The sequence below is a fragment of the Protomyctophum bolini genome (assembly GCF_963924005.1).
Source record: "Protomyctophum bolini genome assembly, chromosome: 24".
NCBI lineage: Eukaryota > Metazoa > Chordata > Actinopteri > Myctophiformes > Myctophidae > Protomyctophum > Protomyctophum bolini.
Genome location: NC_137885.1, coordinates 29,228,112 through 29,243,794, shown reverse-complemented (window position 1 = coordinate 29,243,794; position 15,683 = coordinate 29,228,112). Strand labels below are relative to the sequence as shown.

General features: G+C 39.3%; 1 protein-coding gene across 1 annotated transcript in view; it reads left to right on the top strand.

Moving 5' to 3' along the window:
- crfa4 (cytokine receptor family, class I receptor 4) overlaps window positions 1-15,683 on the top strand; it is a gene marked incomplete at its 3' end in the record, with an annotated part of 69,064 nt that overhangs the window by 31,686 nt on the left and 21,695 nt on the right. The window contains exons 3-5 of the mRNA XM_080758631.1: window positions 2,426-3,059; window positions 6,443-6,615; window positions 12,250-12,440. Coding sequence (XP_080614757.1) covers window positions 2,426-3,059; window positions 6,443-6,615; window positions 12,250-12,440 — 998 coding nt within the window. The remainder of the gene's footprint in view (window positions 1-2,425; window positions 3,060-6,442; window positions 6,616-12,249; window positions 12,441-15,683) is intronic.

Genomic DNA, 15,683 nt, shown 5'->3' with positions numbered 1-15,683 from the left:
ATAACAGCATCCTAAGGTTAGCAAGGAATATCACCTCTAATACTAAGCATGTGTTGTATGGAGAATATAGGTTGCTGCTACCCTCAGGAAGGAGATATGGTGTACCAGCATACAATAAGGTCAGACTAAAGAGGTCCTTTGTCCACCAGTCGACCTTGAGACTTAATCAGGAGATGTAGTAGCCGCAGGATAATCTAAGCGGTGGATATTGCTCATGTCTTTATGTGTGTAAATTGTCTTGTTGTTTGTGTTTTGTATATGTTCTGCATACTTGGCTGCTGTGTCGCAAGACAAATTTCAGTGTGAACTGACAATAAAGTACTGTATCATATCATATCATATCACATACAGTATACACAGGTATAAAACCAAGGTAGATAAGATGCTAAGATACAAAGAAGGGGATCACATGGTTATGATTAATAAGACACTGGGATTTCTTGACATAGAGTAGCTCATTTAACATGTCTATGTTGTATTTTTATGAAACAAACACTTTGCAGATAGAAAGAGCATCATTCAGGCTTTTCGTACAGCTACAAAGTTTGACATAACTTAATACAATTAGATATAGGACTTTTTTTTTTTTAGGTCTTTTTAGATGTATGGGCGGTCAGGGGCAAATTGCGGCTATAGTTTCCACCCTGTCATTAACTTGTGGAAAGATGACCGCCGTGTGCATTAAGGTCTATTGAGTATTCAAACATGAGCGTTCTGAACATTTTGAGAATATCTGTATAGATATTAGAATATCGGTATAGAAGTTAGAGCCATGTTTCAACTATATATATTAACCCAGAACAGTTTACTATTTTCAATTTAGGCATTTATCAGACGCTCTTAATCCAGAGCGACTTACATTAGGCAAGAATCACATATATAAAATGCATTTATCATGAAAACATGCGTAAGCTAAGAACGTAACTAGAACATATATCTATATAATGACACTATACATATAAACTATACTATACTATGATATACATATGTACTATGAAGTGCTGGCGTTTTCTTTATTTCAACTATGAAGTGCTAGGACTACATGCAATGCAATTATTGAGCTGTCTACAACTACATGACATGCTATAAGTCTGTTTCAAATGCTATCGAAGTCTAAAAAGTGCTATCTAAGGGGCTGGGGTAAGTGCTACGGGCCATGATGGAGTCTGAAAAGGTGGGTTTTCAGACTACGGTGGAAGATTGGGAGTGCTGCTGCAGTTCTGATTACACTGAGTGCATTCCACAGTTTTGGAGCCAGAAGGGAGAAGAGTTTGGGACGTGTGGAGCGTTGTTGTCCCGGCGTTTTTTTAGTGAGGGTACTTCCAGCTTTCCTGCGTTCTGAGCGTGCGTGGGGGGTTTGTAGGGTTCAATCATGCTTGCAAGATATGGAGGAGTCATACCTTTGGTTGCTTTGAATGCCAGCATCAGAGTTTTGTATTCCGTGCGGGCAGCGACCGGGAGCCAGCCAGTGCAGGGAGCGGAGCAGGGGGGAGAACCGTTGAGATATTCTCTCCTAAATGAAGTGCATACATATCTAGACTATAACAGTCTATGATGCAACTATGACATATCGCGTGATTCCACATTTGGGCAATCTCAGCCCAAATCTGCCACCAAGCCCAAGGTGCTCACATTTGAAGAACCTGAGCTTCTTTGACTGCCATGTGTTTTGGCGTGGAGCAGAGCCATAGATTAAGACAGAGTTAGGACATTGAGGGGGCAGATAACTGAGCTCTGTTCATGCAGCCTGAACAGTGACAAGATGGAGTTTGAAATACATTGTTTTCAACGAGGGCGGCGCAAATATCAGCACTTTTAGACATGTGTGTAACATGACAACTGTTTTACAGTATTGTACAGTGACAACTAAAGTCTCTGTAATGTTTATGTTGTGCTATTACTCAAAACCGATCTAAAATAAAGGGATTTAAGATCATTAAAGCTGCATGGGCACCAGTGCATTCTGCCAACCTCCGGTTGAGGACTGTTTGCTCTGGTGTGGAGTTCTCCTTTTTAACCCATTCAGCACGGGAACCCCTTTTGGTGTTTTAAGCATTATGTTATACTAGTTATTGAAAAATAGCAGATCTAGATCTACAAGCTCATAGCGAGCTTGTAGATCTGCTTTCTTTGAGAAATCGTGAAATTGTGGCGCAAATCTTTGAATATATATATATATATATATATATCCTTTCAGAGCAAATGTTTTTAACTCAAATATTTGCTTCTGGGGGGTCCCTGGAACGACATATTTTCACATGGGGGTCGGCGAGTCCTTTGACACACGAAATAAAGTTTGAAAACCACTGACACAGAAACGGATGGTTTTTCAGAAAACCTTCAGGATTTAGAAGCCATGCATTTTTGTGTGTATAGAATCCTCGTCCTCGTTAAAAATCTAAAACGGGTTACGTTTGTTTCACAGAGGACGCCAACGCCCCCCCCACGGCGAGGACCACGAGGCCCCACGTCTACTACTGTCGCTCGCCAAACATGGAGGACTTCACGTGCTGGTGGCGTCCTCTGGACAGCGTCTCCTCCGGGCGTCCTGTGGACAGCGTCTCCTCTGGGCGTCCTGTGGACAGCGTCTCCTCTAGGCGTCCTGTGGACAGCGTCTCCTCTGGGGGGCGTCCTGTGGACAGCGTCTCCTCTGCAGGGCGTCCTGTGGACAGCGTCTCCTCCGGGCGTCCTGTGGACAGCGTCTCCTCCGGGCGTCCTGTGGAAGACAACGTCTCCTCTGCAGGGCGTCCTGTGGACAGCGTCTCCTCCGGGCGTCCTGTGGAAGACAACGTCTCCTCCTCCGGGCGTCCTGTGGACAGCGTCTCCTCCGGGCGTCCTGTGGACAGCGTCTCCTCTGCAGGGCGTCCTGTGGACAGCGTCTCCTCTGCAGGGCGTCCTGTGGACAGCGTCTCCTCTGCAGGGCGTCCTGTGGACAGCGTCTCCTCCTCCGGGCGTCCTGTGGACAGCGTCTCCTCCTCCGGGCGTCCTGTGGACAGCGTCTCCTCTTCCGGGCGTCCTGTGGAAGACAACGTCTCCTACGTGCTCACCTACTCCATAGAGTACGTGCTGCTGCTGTTGGAAAGTAACTGAGTATACATTAAAACTTAAGCACTGTATACTTAACTGGTTCAGTGCCACCCCGGTGCAGTAGGTGGCGCTATATAAAAAGTGCCAGACGTTTTTTGACAAAACGGCCACAAAGGCCGACGATCACTTCCGGTTCAAACAGGAGTAAACATCCGGTAGCTTTTTCATAGGAGTGCAGCGAGTGGATCGTCCAAGCAATTATAGTTTTTGTCAAATTCTGTTCTAATCGAGCCCCGAATATCGCATTTTGAGCAGATTATGAGCCATAATGCATAATGCCCAAACCTTTTCATGTCAGGGACCCCCAACATTGACACTAATTAGCCCATGGACCCCCATTTGAAGAGATATGCCAGGGATTCTCAACCCGTTTAATTTTAAGGACCCCCAGTTTGACACGCATTCGTCTACGGACCCCCATTTAATGGCATTTCTATCTCTGGCCAACCCCCAATTTATATTGTAAAATCAATGTTATTTTACCCATTAGGGTCCATTTGGGGGTCCCCAGCTAAACTGTAACTTAGCTGGGGACCCCCTGGAACTCCCTCAGGTACCCCTGGGGGTCCCTGGACCCACTGCCATAATGCACATAAAGACTGCGTGGCCGTTTTTAGGTGGGTTCGATCGACCGTTAGCTAAAACCTTTAAAACATGGCATCGATTTCAACGGTAAATTAATCTCCAGTTAAGTACAATTTTGAGGTATTTGTACTTTCCAATACCTTTACTTCTTTACTCCACTACATCTCAGAGAGGCAAATATTCCACTACATTTATTTGAAAACTTCAGTTACTATAGTCACTTTGTAGATTTTGATTTGATTTAATTCAAAGGAAGTAATTACAATGGCATTTGTATGGACTTTTTGATCTAAAATCCACAAAAATGTAAATGTCCCCTGCATGCCGATATGATGCTCTAAATGTGTGAAAGCATACTTTTCATTTCACTACGTCTTTAAATTCTGACCTGAGATCAGATTATAAAAATGTCTTCTACATCCTGACAGTTTTCTGAAAAAGCTACGTTTCTGTGTCAGTCGTTCTTCGATTTTTCAAAAAAATAGCAGATCTACAAGCTCATAGCGCGCCACTCGGTGGCGCGCTAGAGCTTGTATAGGTCTGCTATTTTCCAATAGCTAAAGCATAACATAATGCTATAACACCAAAAGGGGTTCCCGCCCCCAAAATGGGTTAACCCATTCTGAACGGGAACCCGTTTTGGTGTTCGCATCATGTTATGCTTTTTAGCTATTGAAAAATAGCAGATCTACAAGCTCATAGCGCGCCACTCGGTGGCGCGCTACGAGCTTGTAGATCTGCTATTTTTGAAAAATCGAAGAACGACTGACATTTTTAGAATCTGATCTCAGGTCAGAATGGGGTTAATCAGACCAGTGTGTGTCCAGTGGAAACCTCGTATGGATCTGATCTCAGGTCAGAAGGGGGTTATAATCAGACCAGTGTGTGTCCAGTGGAAACCTCGTATGGATCTGATCTCAGGTCAGAATGGGTTAATCAGACCAGTGTGTGTCCAGTGGAAACCTCGTATGAATCTGATCTCAGGTCAGAACGGGTTAAAGTTCCCGTGCAGCTCTTTGAACTGGAGCTGACCCCCGTGGTGGCGTCGGTGCGTCCGGTCCGTGTCTCACATGGCGTCGGAGACGTGCCCGTCTGCCGTGAGGAGGCGCCACCAGGCGCCACAACAACATGCCGTGGGGTAATTGGCATGAATTGGATCACATTCTCGACCCCTTCATCGCTCTCCGGCATCCGTCTCGTCTCGGAGCTGAACGGATGAGGCCGTAGTACGACTGATTTGGTCGATAAGGGCCTCAAGGGGCCCCTTCCCCCCCCCCCCCCCCCCCCGGCTGGGGTCGGCCAGGATTTGGTGGATAAAGGGCAAGGGGCCCCTGGCCCCTGCCTGCCCGGGGTCAGCCAGGATTGCCTGGTCAGATTAGACTGTTAGTGTAATTTGGTGATCTGATTACACATAATACGATTTGTTGGGTGATGAATATAATGATTTCTTTCAAGAAGTTGGTGAATGATGTCTAAAACTATAAGTGTACAAGCTCATATAGCGCGCCACTCGGTGAGTGCTTGTAGATCTGCTATTTTTCAATAGCTAAAGCATAACCGTTAGTTTTTTTTTTTGCTAAGCCAATAAGCCTATAGCTCTCTATACTCCCTATGGAGACAGAAAGGAGACTCTTTGTGTCTCCATAGGGATTAGGGAACCACTGTTGGTTTGAACCTGTACTGTATTGTGTTGTTTTTTTATTACCTATAGCACAGTCTGCAGAGAATGTCACACCAACATATTACCTATAGCACAGTCTGCAGAGAATGTCACACCAACATATTACCTATAGCACAGTCTGCAGAGAATGTCACACCAACATATTACCTATAGCACAGTCTGCAGAGAATGTCACACCAACATATTACCTATAGCACAGTCTGCAGAGAATGTCACACCAACATATTACCTATAGCACAGTCTGCAGAGAATGTCACACCAACATATTACCTATAGCACAGTCTGCAGAGAATGTCACACCAACACGTGTTGAGTGACGAATCAAGCCCTTCCAATCTCTCTGGGTCTTTGAAGTGCCCCCGGTCCTTTAGTCAGGCGTGTGCGTTTGTTTTATTATTATATATATTTTTTTATATATTTTTTTATCCCACGATTTTGTAACACATTTTTCACCCCTGTGTCAAATCATCTACTGTGATCCTGGGCTCTACACACCCTCCACCAACCTAGTCCCCATATATGGGGGACAAGGGGAGAGCAACCTAGTCCCCATATATGGGGGACAAGGGGAGACCAACCTAGTCCCCATATATGGGGGACAAGGGGAGACCAACCTAGTCCCCATATATGGGGGACAAGGGGAGAGCAACCTAGTCCCCATATATGGGGGACAAGGGGAGACCAACCTAGTCCCCATATATGGGGGACAAGGGGAGACCAACCTAGTCCCCATATTATATGGGGGACAAGGGGAGAGCAACGGACTTGAACTCATGCTTCCTTCATGCCTGAGTGTCCAAGTTGCTCCTTTACACCTGACAGGGGGGAGTTTCCCTGGTTGGACGTATAGCGCGTGGAAGGAACACGTTATTCCAACCAGTTCCTTTCCCCTCCATCAGGCGCCCCTGCTGGCCAGGGGGAGGCAGTTTAGAGACCAGGATTACTGCATGTTTTTTGTGAGGGTACCTACCCTAGGGGACACGGGGAGAACATGTGAGGGTACCTACCCTAGGGGACACGGGGAGAACATGCAAACTCCACACAGAAAGGCCCTTTCGCGTTTGTTTTATTCTGTTTTTCCCTCTGCAGCAGAAAGGAGCCCATGCACGAGTGTCCCGACTACGTGACGGGGGGGCCCCACAGCTGTCACTTTGACAAGAGATACACCTCCGTGTGGTCCCTCTACTGCATGACGGTCACCGCCATCACGCCCCTGTGGAACTACACTTCCCATGAGCACTGCCTGGACGTGGCAGACATTGGTAAGGGACCATGACATGATCATAGTGGATCAGGGGTGGGCAACTTTGACCGTGGAGAGGTCCACTGTAGTTCCACACTCACTCCAGAGGGGCCACTATAGTCCCACACTCACCCCAGAGGGGCCACTATAGTCCCACACTCACTCCAGAGGGGCCACTATAGTTCCACACTCACTCCAGAGGGGCCACTATAGTTCCACACTCACTCCAGAGGGGCCACTATAGTTCCACACTCACTCCAGAGGGCCACTATAGATCCACACTCACTCCAGAGGGGCCACTATAGTTCCACACTCACTCCAGAGGGCCACTATAGTTCCACTCTCACTCCAGAGGGCCACTATAGTTCCACACTCACTCCAGAGGGCCACTATAGATCCACACTCACTCCAGAGGGCCACTATAGTTCCACTCTCACTCCAGAGGGGCCACTATAGTTCCACACTCACTCCAGAGGGCCACTATAGATCCACACTCACTCCAGAGGGCCACTATAGATCCACACTCACTCCAGAGGGCCACTATAGATCCACACTCACTCCAGAGGGGCCACATTGCATATTACTGTCTTAGCAAAAATAGCCGATCTACATGCTCAAAACGCGTCGCAGCGCGACACGTTTTGAGCTTGGAGAACGGCTATTTTTGTTGAATATATATATAGTGAATATATATAGTGAATATATATATAGTGAATTCAAATCCTGGCGTCCCCCGGGCCCATGTATGTAGTAGATGGTGATGATGATAATGCATTTAATTGAATAGGACTTTGATGATGATAATGCATTTAATTGAATAGGACTTTTCCAACGTGCTTTACATGATAAACATTAGAGATACAAATAAATACAATCGATACAACACAATGGCAAGAAGATCAAAAGAAGGACTTAACGTAGAAATGAGTTCTCAGAACAGATTTGAAAGAAGTTACTGATTCTTTTGAAGCGTTTGCTCATCAGGAAGGACGTTTCAAAGCCTAGGAGCCTCCGTAATAAGGCAGGCTTTGGGGAAGATGATGACAAATGGGTGAAATATAATGTAATGACAGAATTCCATCCACACACTGGGTCAAGGTCATATTCAATTCAATTCAAACTTTATTCAAGACACTCACAGGGGGGTCCATATAGGGCAGAACACATAAAACATAAAAACACAAAAGTAAACAAACTATAAATAAAATAAACAAAGCATAAACAAACAAACAAATAAATCTATACATCAGGTTTAATAATAACAATGATGCTGCTCTCAGAGTCTGTTAAACCTGCACATAAATCTATACATCAGGTTTAATAATAACGATGATGCTGTTCTCAGAGTCTGTTAAACCTGCCCATAAATCTATACATCAGGTTTAATCATAACAATGATGCTGTTCTCAGAGTCTGTTAAACCTGCACATAAATCTATACATCAGGTTTAATAATAACGATGATGCTGTTCTCAGAGTCTGTTAAACCTGCCCATAAATCTATACATCAGGTTTAATCATAACAATGATGCTGTTCTCAGAGTCTGTTAAACCTGCACATAAATCTATACATCAGGTTTAATAATAACGATGATGCTGTTCTCAGAGTCTGTTAACCTGCACATAAATCTATACATCAGGTTTAATAATAACGATGATGCTGTTCTCAGAGTCTGTTAAACCTGCACATAAATCTATACATCAGGTTTAATAATAACGATGATGCTGTTCTCAGAGTCTGTTAACCTGCACATAAATCTATACATCAGGTTTAATAATAACAATGATGCTGTTCTCAGAGTCTGTTAAACCTGCACATAAATCTATACATCAGGTTTAATAATAACGATGATGCTGTTCTCAGAGTCTGTTAAACCTGCACATAAATCTATACATCAGGTTTAATAATAACGATGATGCTGTTCTCAGAGTCTGTTAAACCTGCACATAAATCTATACATCAGGTTTAATAATAACGATGATGCTGTTCTCAGAGTCTGTTAAACCTGCACATAAATCTATACATCAGGTTTAATAATAACGATGATGCTGCTCTCAGAGTCTGTTAAACCTGCACATAAATCTATACATCAGGTTTAATAATAACGATGATGCTGCTCTCAGAGTCTGTTAAACCTGCACATAAATCTATACATCAGGTTTAATAATAACGATGATGCTGCTCTCAGAGTCTGTTAAACCTGCACATAAATCTATACATCAGGTTTAATAATAACGATGATGCTGCTCTCAGAGTCTGTTAAACCTGCACATAAATCTATACATCAGGTTTAATAATAACGATGATGCTGCTCTCAGAGTCTGTTAAACCTGCACATAAATCTATACATCAGGTTTAATAATAACGATGATGCTGCTCTCAGAGTCTGTTAAACCTGCACATAAATCTATACATCAGGTTTAATAATAACGATGATGCTGCTCTCAGAGTCTGTTAAACCTGCACATAAATCTATACATCAGGTTTAATAATAACGATGATGCTGCTCTCAGAGTCTGTTAAACCTGCACATAAATCTATACATCAGGTTTAATAATAACGATGATGCTGCTCTCAGAGTCTGTTAAACCTGCACATAAATCTATACATCAGGTTTAATAATAACGATGATGCTGCTCTCAGAGTCTGTTAAACCTGCACATAAATCTATACATCAGGTTTAATAATAACGATGATGCTGTTCTCAGAGTCTGTTAAACCTGCACATAAATCTATACATCAGGTTTAATAATAACGATGATGCTGTTCTCAGAGTCTGTTAAACCTGCACATAAATCTATACATCAGGTTTAATAATAACGATGATGCTGCTCTCAGAGTCTGTTAAACCTGCACATAAATCTATACATCAGGTTTAATAATAACGATGATGCTGTTCTCAGAGTCTGTTAAACCTGCACATAAATCTATACATCAGGTTTAATCATAACAATGATGCTGTTCTCAGAGTCTGTTAAACCTGCACATAAATCTATACATCAGGTTTAATAATAACAATGATGCTGTTCTCAGAGTCTGTTAAACCTGCACATAAATCTATACATCAGGTTTAATAATAACGATGATGCTGCTCTCAGAGTCTGTTAAACCTGCACATAAATCTATACATCAGGTTTAATAATAACGATGATGCTGCTCTCAGAGTCTGTTAAACCTGCACATAAATCTATACATCAGGTTTAATAATAACAATGATGCTGTTCTCAGAGTCTGTTAAACCTGCACATAAATCTATACATCAGGTTTAATAATAACAATGATGCTGTTCTCAGAGTCTGTTAAACCTGCACATAAATCTATACATCAGGTTTAATAATAACGATGATGCTGCTCTCAGAGTCTGTTAAACCTGCACATAAATCTATACATCAGGTTTCGTAGCACAGCGGGGCTACAGTGGGAACATTTATTTCTACAAACATTTGACTGGCACTACAAACAAATGAAAGTTCAAACTTGGTGTGACCCAGCACTGTGATGTTTGCTTCTGCGCTGCACCTGGCATTTTACATTTTGGATGTGTGTGCTTTTCTGCTCGTTTATTGAAATGTAAAGCAGGAATTGCCCGATCTGGTCTTACACAACACACACAATGGCAGTTTGTTTGCGGCGATCCGAGCGCATTAAAAGATGCTGCAGAGTAAAACTAATTGTAAAACAAACTCCTGGGTTAAGGAAATGCACATTGCTACTGTAAAGGCACGACAGGATTGTTGATCTATTAGTTGAGGACATAATAAGTTCTATAATGTTTCAATGATTCAACCACAGTCTGGAAGAAGCATTCCTTTGCTCTCTTCATGGCTACAGATGTAAACTGCCTGTGCTCATATTTGTTAGCCTCTGTAATGTCCATCAACCAGTTGTGAGAATATATATGTCCAATAAGCCGAGAGCTGATGGGGTTAGCCTTCTGTTCAGTGCATTCTGGAGGAGACGGCAATGCTTCCTGTATCCGTGATTGACTCACAGCCTCTCTCTCTCAAAATGTCTGTAAACAAACAAAATGTTCATAAACAAATACACAATGTTTACCAACAAACACAAAATGCAAACTATTTGTAAATAAATCCACAACGTTTGTAAATAAACCCAAAATTGTGTAAACAAACGTCAACTGTTTGTAAACAATCCCTAAATGTTTGTAAACATAATACATGTTTGTGAACAAACCCATTTTTTTTAAACAAACATCTACTGTTTGTAAACAAACCCCACAATGCTTGTAAACAAATCCAAAATGATTGTTTGTGCATCTACATAATGCTGTGTGTGCTCATGAACTTCTCGTTAAATGTGAACAACTGTGTGCGCTTCCGGTGAATTGCACTCGGCGGGAAACATCACATTCTTCTCTCGCTTGGTCAAACATTTGATCCAGACAACCATCGATGGCTGCCCGCTCCGCGCCTCCCGCTGAGCCAGCAGCACAAGTTACGTCGGACGTGGACCCTCACGGTCCAGGCTCATTGGAGCTATAGGCTTATTGGCTTAGCAAAAAAACTAACGGTTATGCTTTAGCTATTGAAAAATAGCAGATCTACAAGCTCATAGCGCGCCGGCGCGCTATATGAGCTTGTACACTTATAGTTTTAGACATCATTCACCAACTTCTTGAAATAAATCATTATATTCATCACCCAACAAACCCATTCTTTTCTTTTCATTTCTTTCCATTCCATTTCATTTATTTTCTTTTCTTTTCTTTCCATTTATTTTCTTTTCTTTCCATTTATTTTCTTTACTTTCCATTTCATTTCTTTTCTTTCCATTTATTTTCTTTACTTTTCTTTTCATTTCTTTCCATTCCATTTCATTTATTTTCTTTTCTTTTCTTTCCATTTATTTTCTTTTCTTTCCATTTATTTTCTTTACTTTCCATTTCATTTCTTTACTTTCCATTTCTTTCCATTCCATTCCATTCCTTTTCTTTTCTTTTCTTTTCTGAGGTTGTTATATGAAGTACAGACATAAACGTGGACCGTGAGGTTGTTATATGAAGTACAGACATAAACGTGGACCGTGAGGTTGTTATATGAAGTACAGACATAAACGTGGACCGTGAGGTTGTTATATGAAGTACAGACGTATAAATGCATTGTTGTAAAGTAAAGTAACTACTAAAAGCCAGCTGGGAAAACCGGATGTGAAAAGGTAGTAATTTGCTGAAATCCTTTCTGTGGCCACATATTGGGGGCAGTCAAACTGTACCATTTACTGTAACATTTGTGTCCCTGTATGTTTCTCCATAATGTGGACATGTACTGTAACTAAATGTTTAAACCATTTTGGGTCGGGAACCCCTTTTGGTGTTGGCATTATGTAATGCTTTAGCTATTGAAAAATAGCAGATCTACAAGCTCGTAGCGCGCCACTCGGTGGCGCGCTACGAGCTTGTAGGTCTGATATTTTTCGAAGAATCGTGAAAAGTGACATGAAAGTGTTTGAGAACGACTGACATAGTTCAAAACATAGCTTTTTTCAAGAAAACAGTCAGGATTTAGAAGAAGACATTTGCAGAATCGTTCCCAGGTCAAAATGCGTTAAAGTGTGTGTGTGTGTGTGTGTGTGTGTGTGTGTGTGTGTGTGTGTGTGTGTGTGTGTGTGTGTGTGTGTGTATGTGTGGCCACAGTGCAGATGGAGGCTCCGGTGAACCTGAGCTACAGCCTGATGGAGGCCGGTGGGGACGAGGTGGGCCACACGGCGCGTCTCTCCTGGACCTACCCGGTCCCGTCCGCCCTGCAGTACGACTGGATCACCCTGCTCTACGAGCTGCAGTACCGACACGTCGCCCAGAACCCCCAGAACCCCGACAACTGGAAGGTATGGGCGGGCTGGAGGGCAGGCGGGCATGGGAGATGGGCAAGATTTGTCACCTGACAAAAAGCAACAAGCCCAAAAGATGCGACTTCTAGGGCCTAGTTGCTGCTTGTTTAACTGATAACCCAAGACCTGGCTGGAACGCACCTGTGTCACTTACTGTAAGCGCTTAACCACCATTATTTTATATACGTTAGCTATTTTACAGAAATCGTGAAAATGTGGCGCTAATCTGAAAAAGGTTGAACAGCAACCAATGGCTGAAGGGAGTGATGGGAATACATGAAGCATAATATTATAATATTTAATCTAAATCATAATATAGGAAGCAACAACGACGACAACAAGGGTCTCACTGAGTCACTGCACGACCTTGACCTTCTAACAGAATGCTTTCATCAGAAGAGATAACAAGGGTCTCACTGAGTCACTGCACGACCTTGACCTTCTAACAGAATGCTTTCATCAGAAGAGATAACAAGGGTCTCACTGAGTCACTGCACGACCTTGACCTTCTAACAGAATGCTTTCATCAGAAGAGATAACAAGGGTCTCACTGAGTCACTGCACGACCTTGACCTTCTAACAGAATGCTTTCATCAGAACAGATAACAAGGTTCACATACATGAATGAATTCTCAGATTCACAGGATTCTGGTTGTTCTCATAAAGATACAGATACAGTAAAGATAAAGTAGATAAATATAAAGATACAGATACAGTAAATGTAAAGTAGATAAATATAAAGATACAGATACAGTAAATGTAAAGTAGATAAATATAAAGATACAGATACAGTAAATGTAAAGTAGATAAATATAAAGATACAGATACAGTAAATGTAAAGTAGATAAATATAAAGTAGATAAATATAAAGATACAGATACAGTAAATGTAAAGTAGATAAATATAAAGATACAGATACAGTAAAGATAAAGTAGATAAATATAAAGATACAGATACAGTAAAGATAAAGTAGATAAATATAAAGATACAGATACAGTAAAGATAAAGTAGATAAATATAAAGATACAGATACAGTAAATATAAAGTAGATAAATATAAAGATACAGATACAGTAAATGTAAAGTAGATAAATATAAAGATACAGATACAGTAAAGATAAAGTAGATAAATATAAAGATACAGATACAGTAAATATAAAGTAGATAAATATAAAGATACAGATACAGTAAAGATAAAGTAGATAAATATAAAGATACAGATACAGTAAAGATAAAGTAGATAAATATAAAGATACAGATACAGTAAAGATAAAGTAGATAAATATAAAGATACAGATACAGTAAAGGTAAAGTAGATAAATATAAAGATACAGATACAGTAAAGATAAAGTAGATAAATATAAAGATACAGATACAGTAAAGATAAAGTAGATAAATATAAAGATACAGATACAGTAAAGATAAAGTAGATAAATATAAAGATACAGATACAGTAAAGATAAAGTAGATAAATATAAAGATACAGATACAGTAAAGATAAAGTAGATAAATATAAAGATACAGATACAGTAAAGATAAAGTAGATAAATATAAAGATACAGATACAGTAAATGTAAAGTAGATAAATATAAAGATACAGATACAGTAAAGATAAAGTAGATAAATATAAAGATACAGATACAGTAAAGGTAAAGTAGATAAATATAAAGATACAGATACAGTAAAGATAAAGTAGATAAATATAAAGATACAGATACAGTAAATGTAAAGTAGATAAATATAAAGATACAGATACAGTAAATGTAAAGTAGATAAATATAAAGATACAGTAAAGATAAAGTAGATAAATATAAAGATACAGATACAGTAAATATAAAGTAGATAAATATAAAGATACAGATACAGTAAAGATAAAGTAGATAAATATAAAGATACAGATACAGTAAAGATAAAGTAGATAAATATAAAGATACAGATACAGTAAATGTAAAGTAGATAAATATAAAGATACAGATACAGTAAAGATAAAGTAGATAAATATAAAGATACAGATACAGTAAAGGTAAAGTAGATAAATATAAAGATACAGTAAAGATAAAGTAGATAAATATAAAGATACAGATACAGTAAATATAAAGTAGATAAATATAAAGATACAGATACAGTAAAGGTAAAGTAGATAAATATAAAGATACAGATACAGTAAAGATAAAGTAGATAAATATAAAGATACAGATACAGTAAAGGTAAAGTAGATAAATATAAAGATACAGATACAGTAAAGATAAAGTAGATAAATATAAAGATACAGATACAGTAAATGTAAAGTAGATAAATATAAAGATACAGATACAGTAAAGGTAAAGTAGATAAATATAAAGATACAGTAAAGATAAAGTAGATAAATATAAAGATACAGATACAGTAAATATAAAGTAGATAAATATAAAGATACAGATACAGTAAAGGTAAAGTAGATAAATATAAAGATACAGATACAGTAAAGATAAAGTAGATAAATATAAAGATACAGATACAGTAAAGGTAAAGTAGATAAATATAAAGATACAGATACAGTAAAGATAAAGTAGATAAATATAAAGATACAGATACAGTAAAGATAAAGTAGATAAATATAAAGATACAGTAAAGATAAAGTAGATAAATATAAAGATACAGATACAGTAAAGATAAAGTAGATAAATATAAAGATACAGATACAGTAAAGATAAAGTAGATAAATATAAAGATACAGATACAGTAAAGATAAAGTAGATAAATATAAAGATACAGATACTGTAAAGATAAAGTAGATAAAGATACAGATACAGTAAAGATAAAGTAGATAAATATAAAGATACAGATACAGTAAAGGTAAAGTAGATAAAGATAAAGATACAGATACAGTAAAGATAAAGTAGATAAATATAAAGATACAGATACAGTAAAGATAAAGTAGATAAATATAAAGATACAGATACAGTAAAGATAAAGTAGATAAATATAAAGATACAGATACAGTAAAGATAAAGTAGATAAATATAAAGATACAGATACAGTAAAGATAAAGTAGATAAATATAAAGATACAGATACAGTAAAGATAAAGTAGATAAATATAAAGATACAGTAAAGATAAAGTAGATAAATATAAAGTTACAGATACAGTAAAGATAAAGTAGATAAATATAAAGATACAGATACAGTAAAGGTAAAGTAGATAAATATAAAGATACAGATACAGTAAAGATAAAGTAGATAAATATAAAGATACAGATACA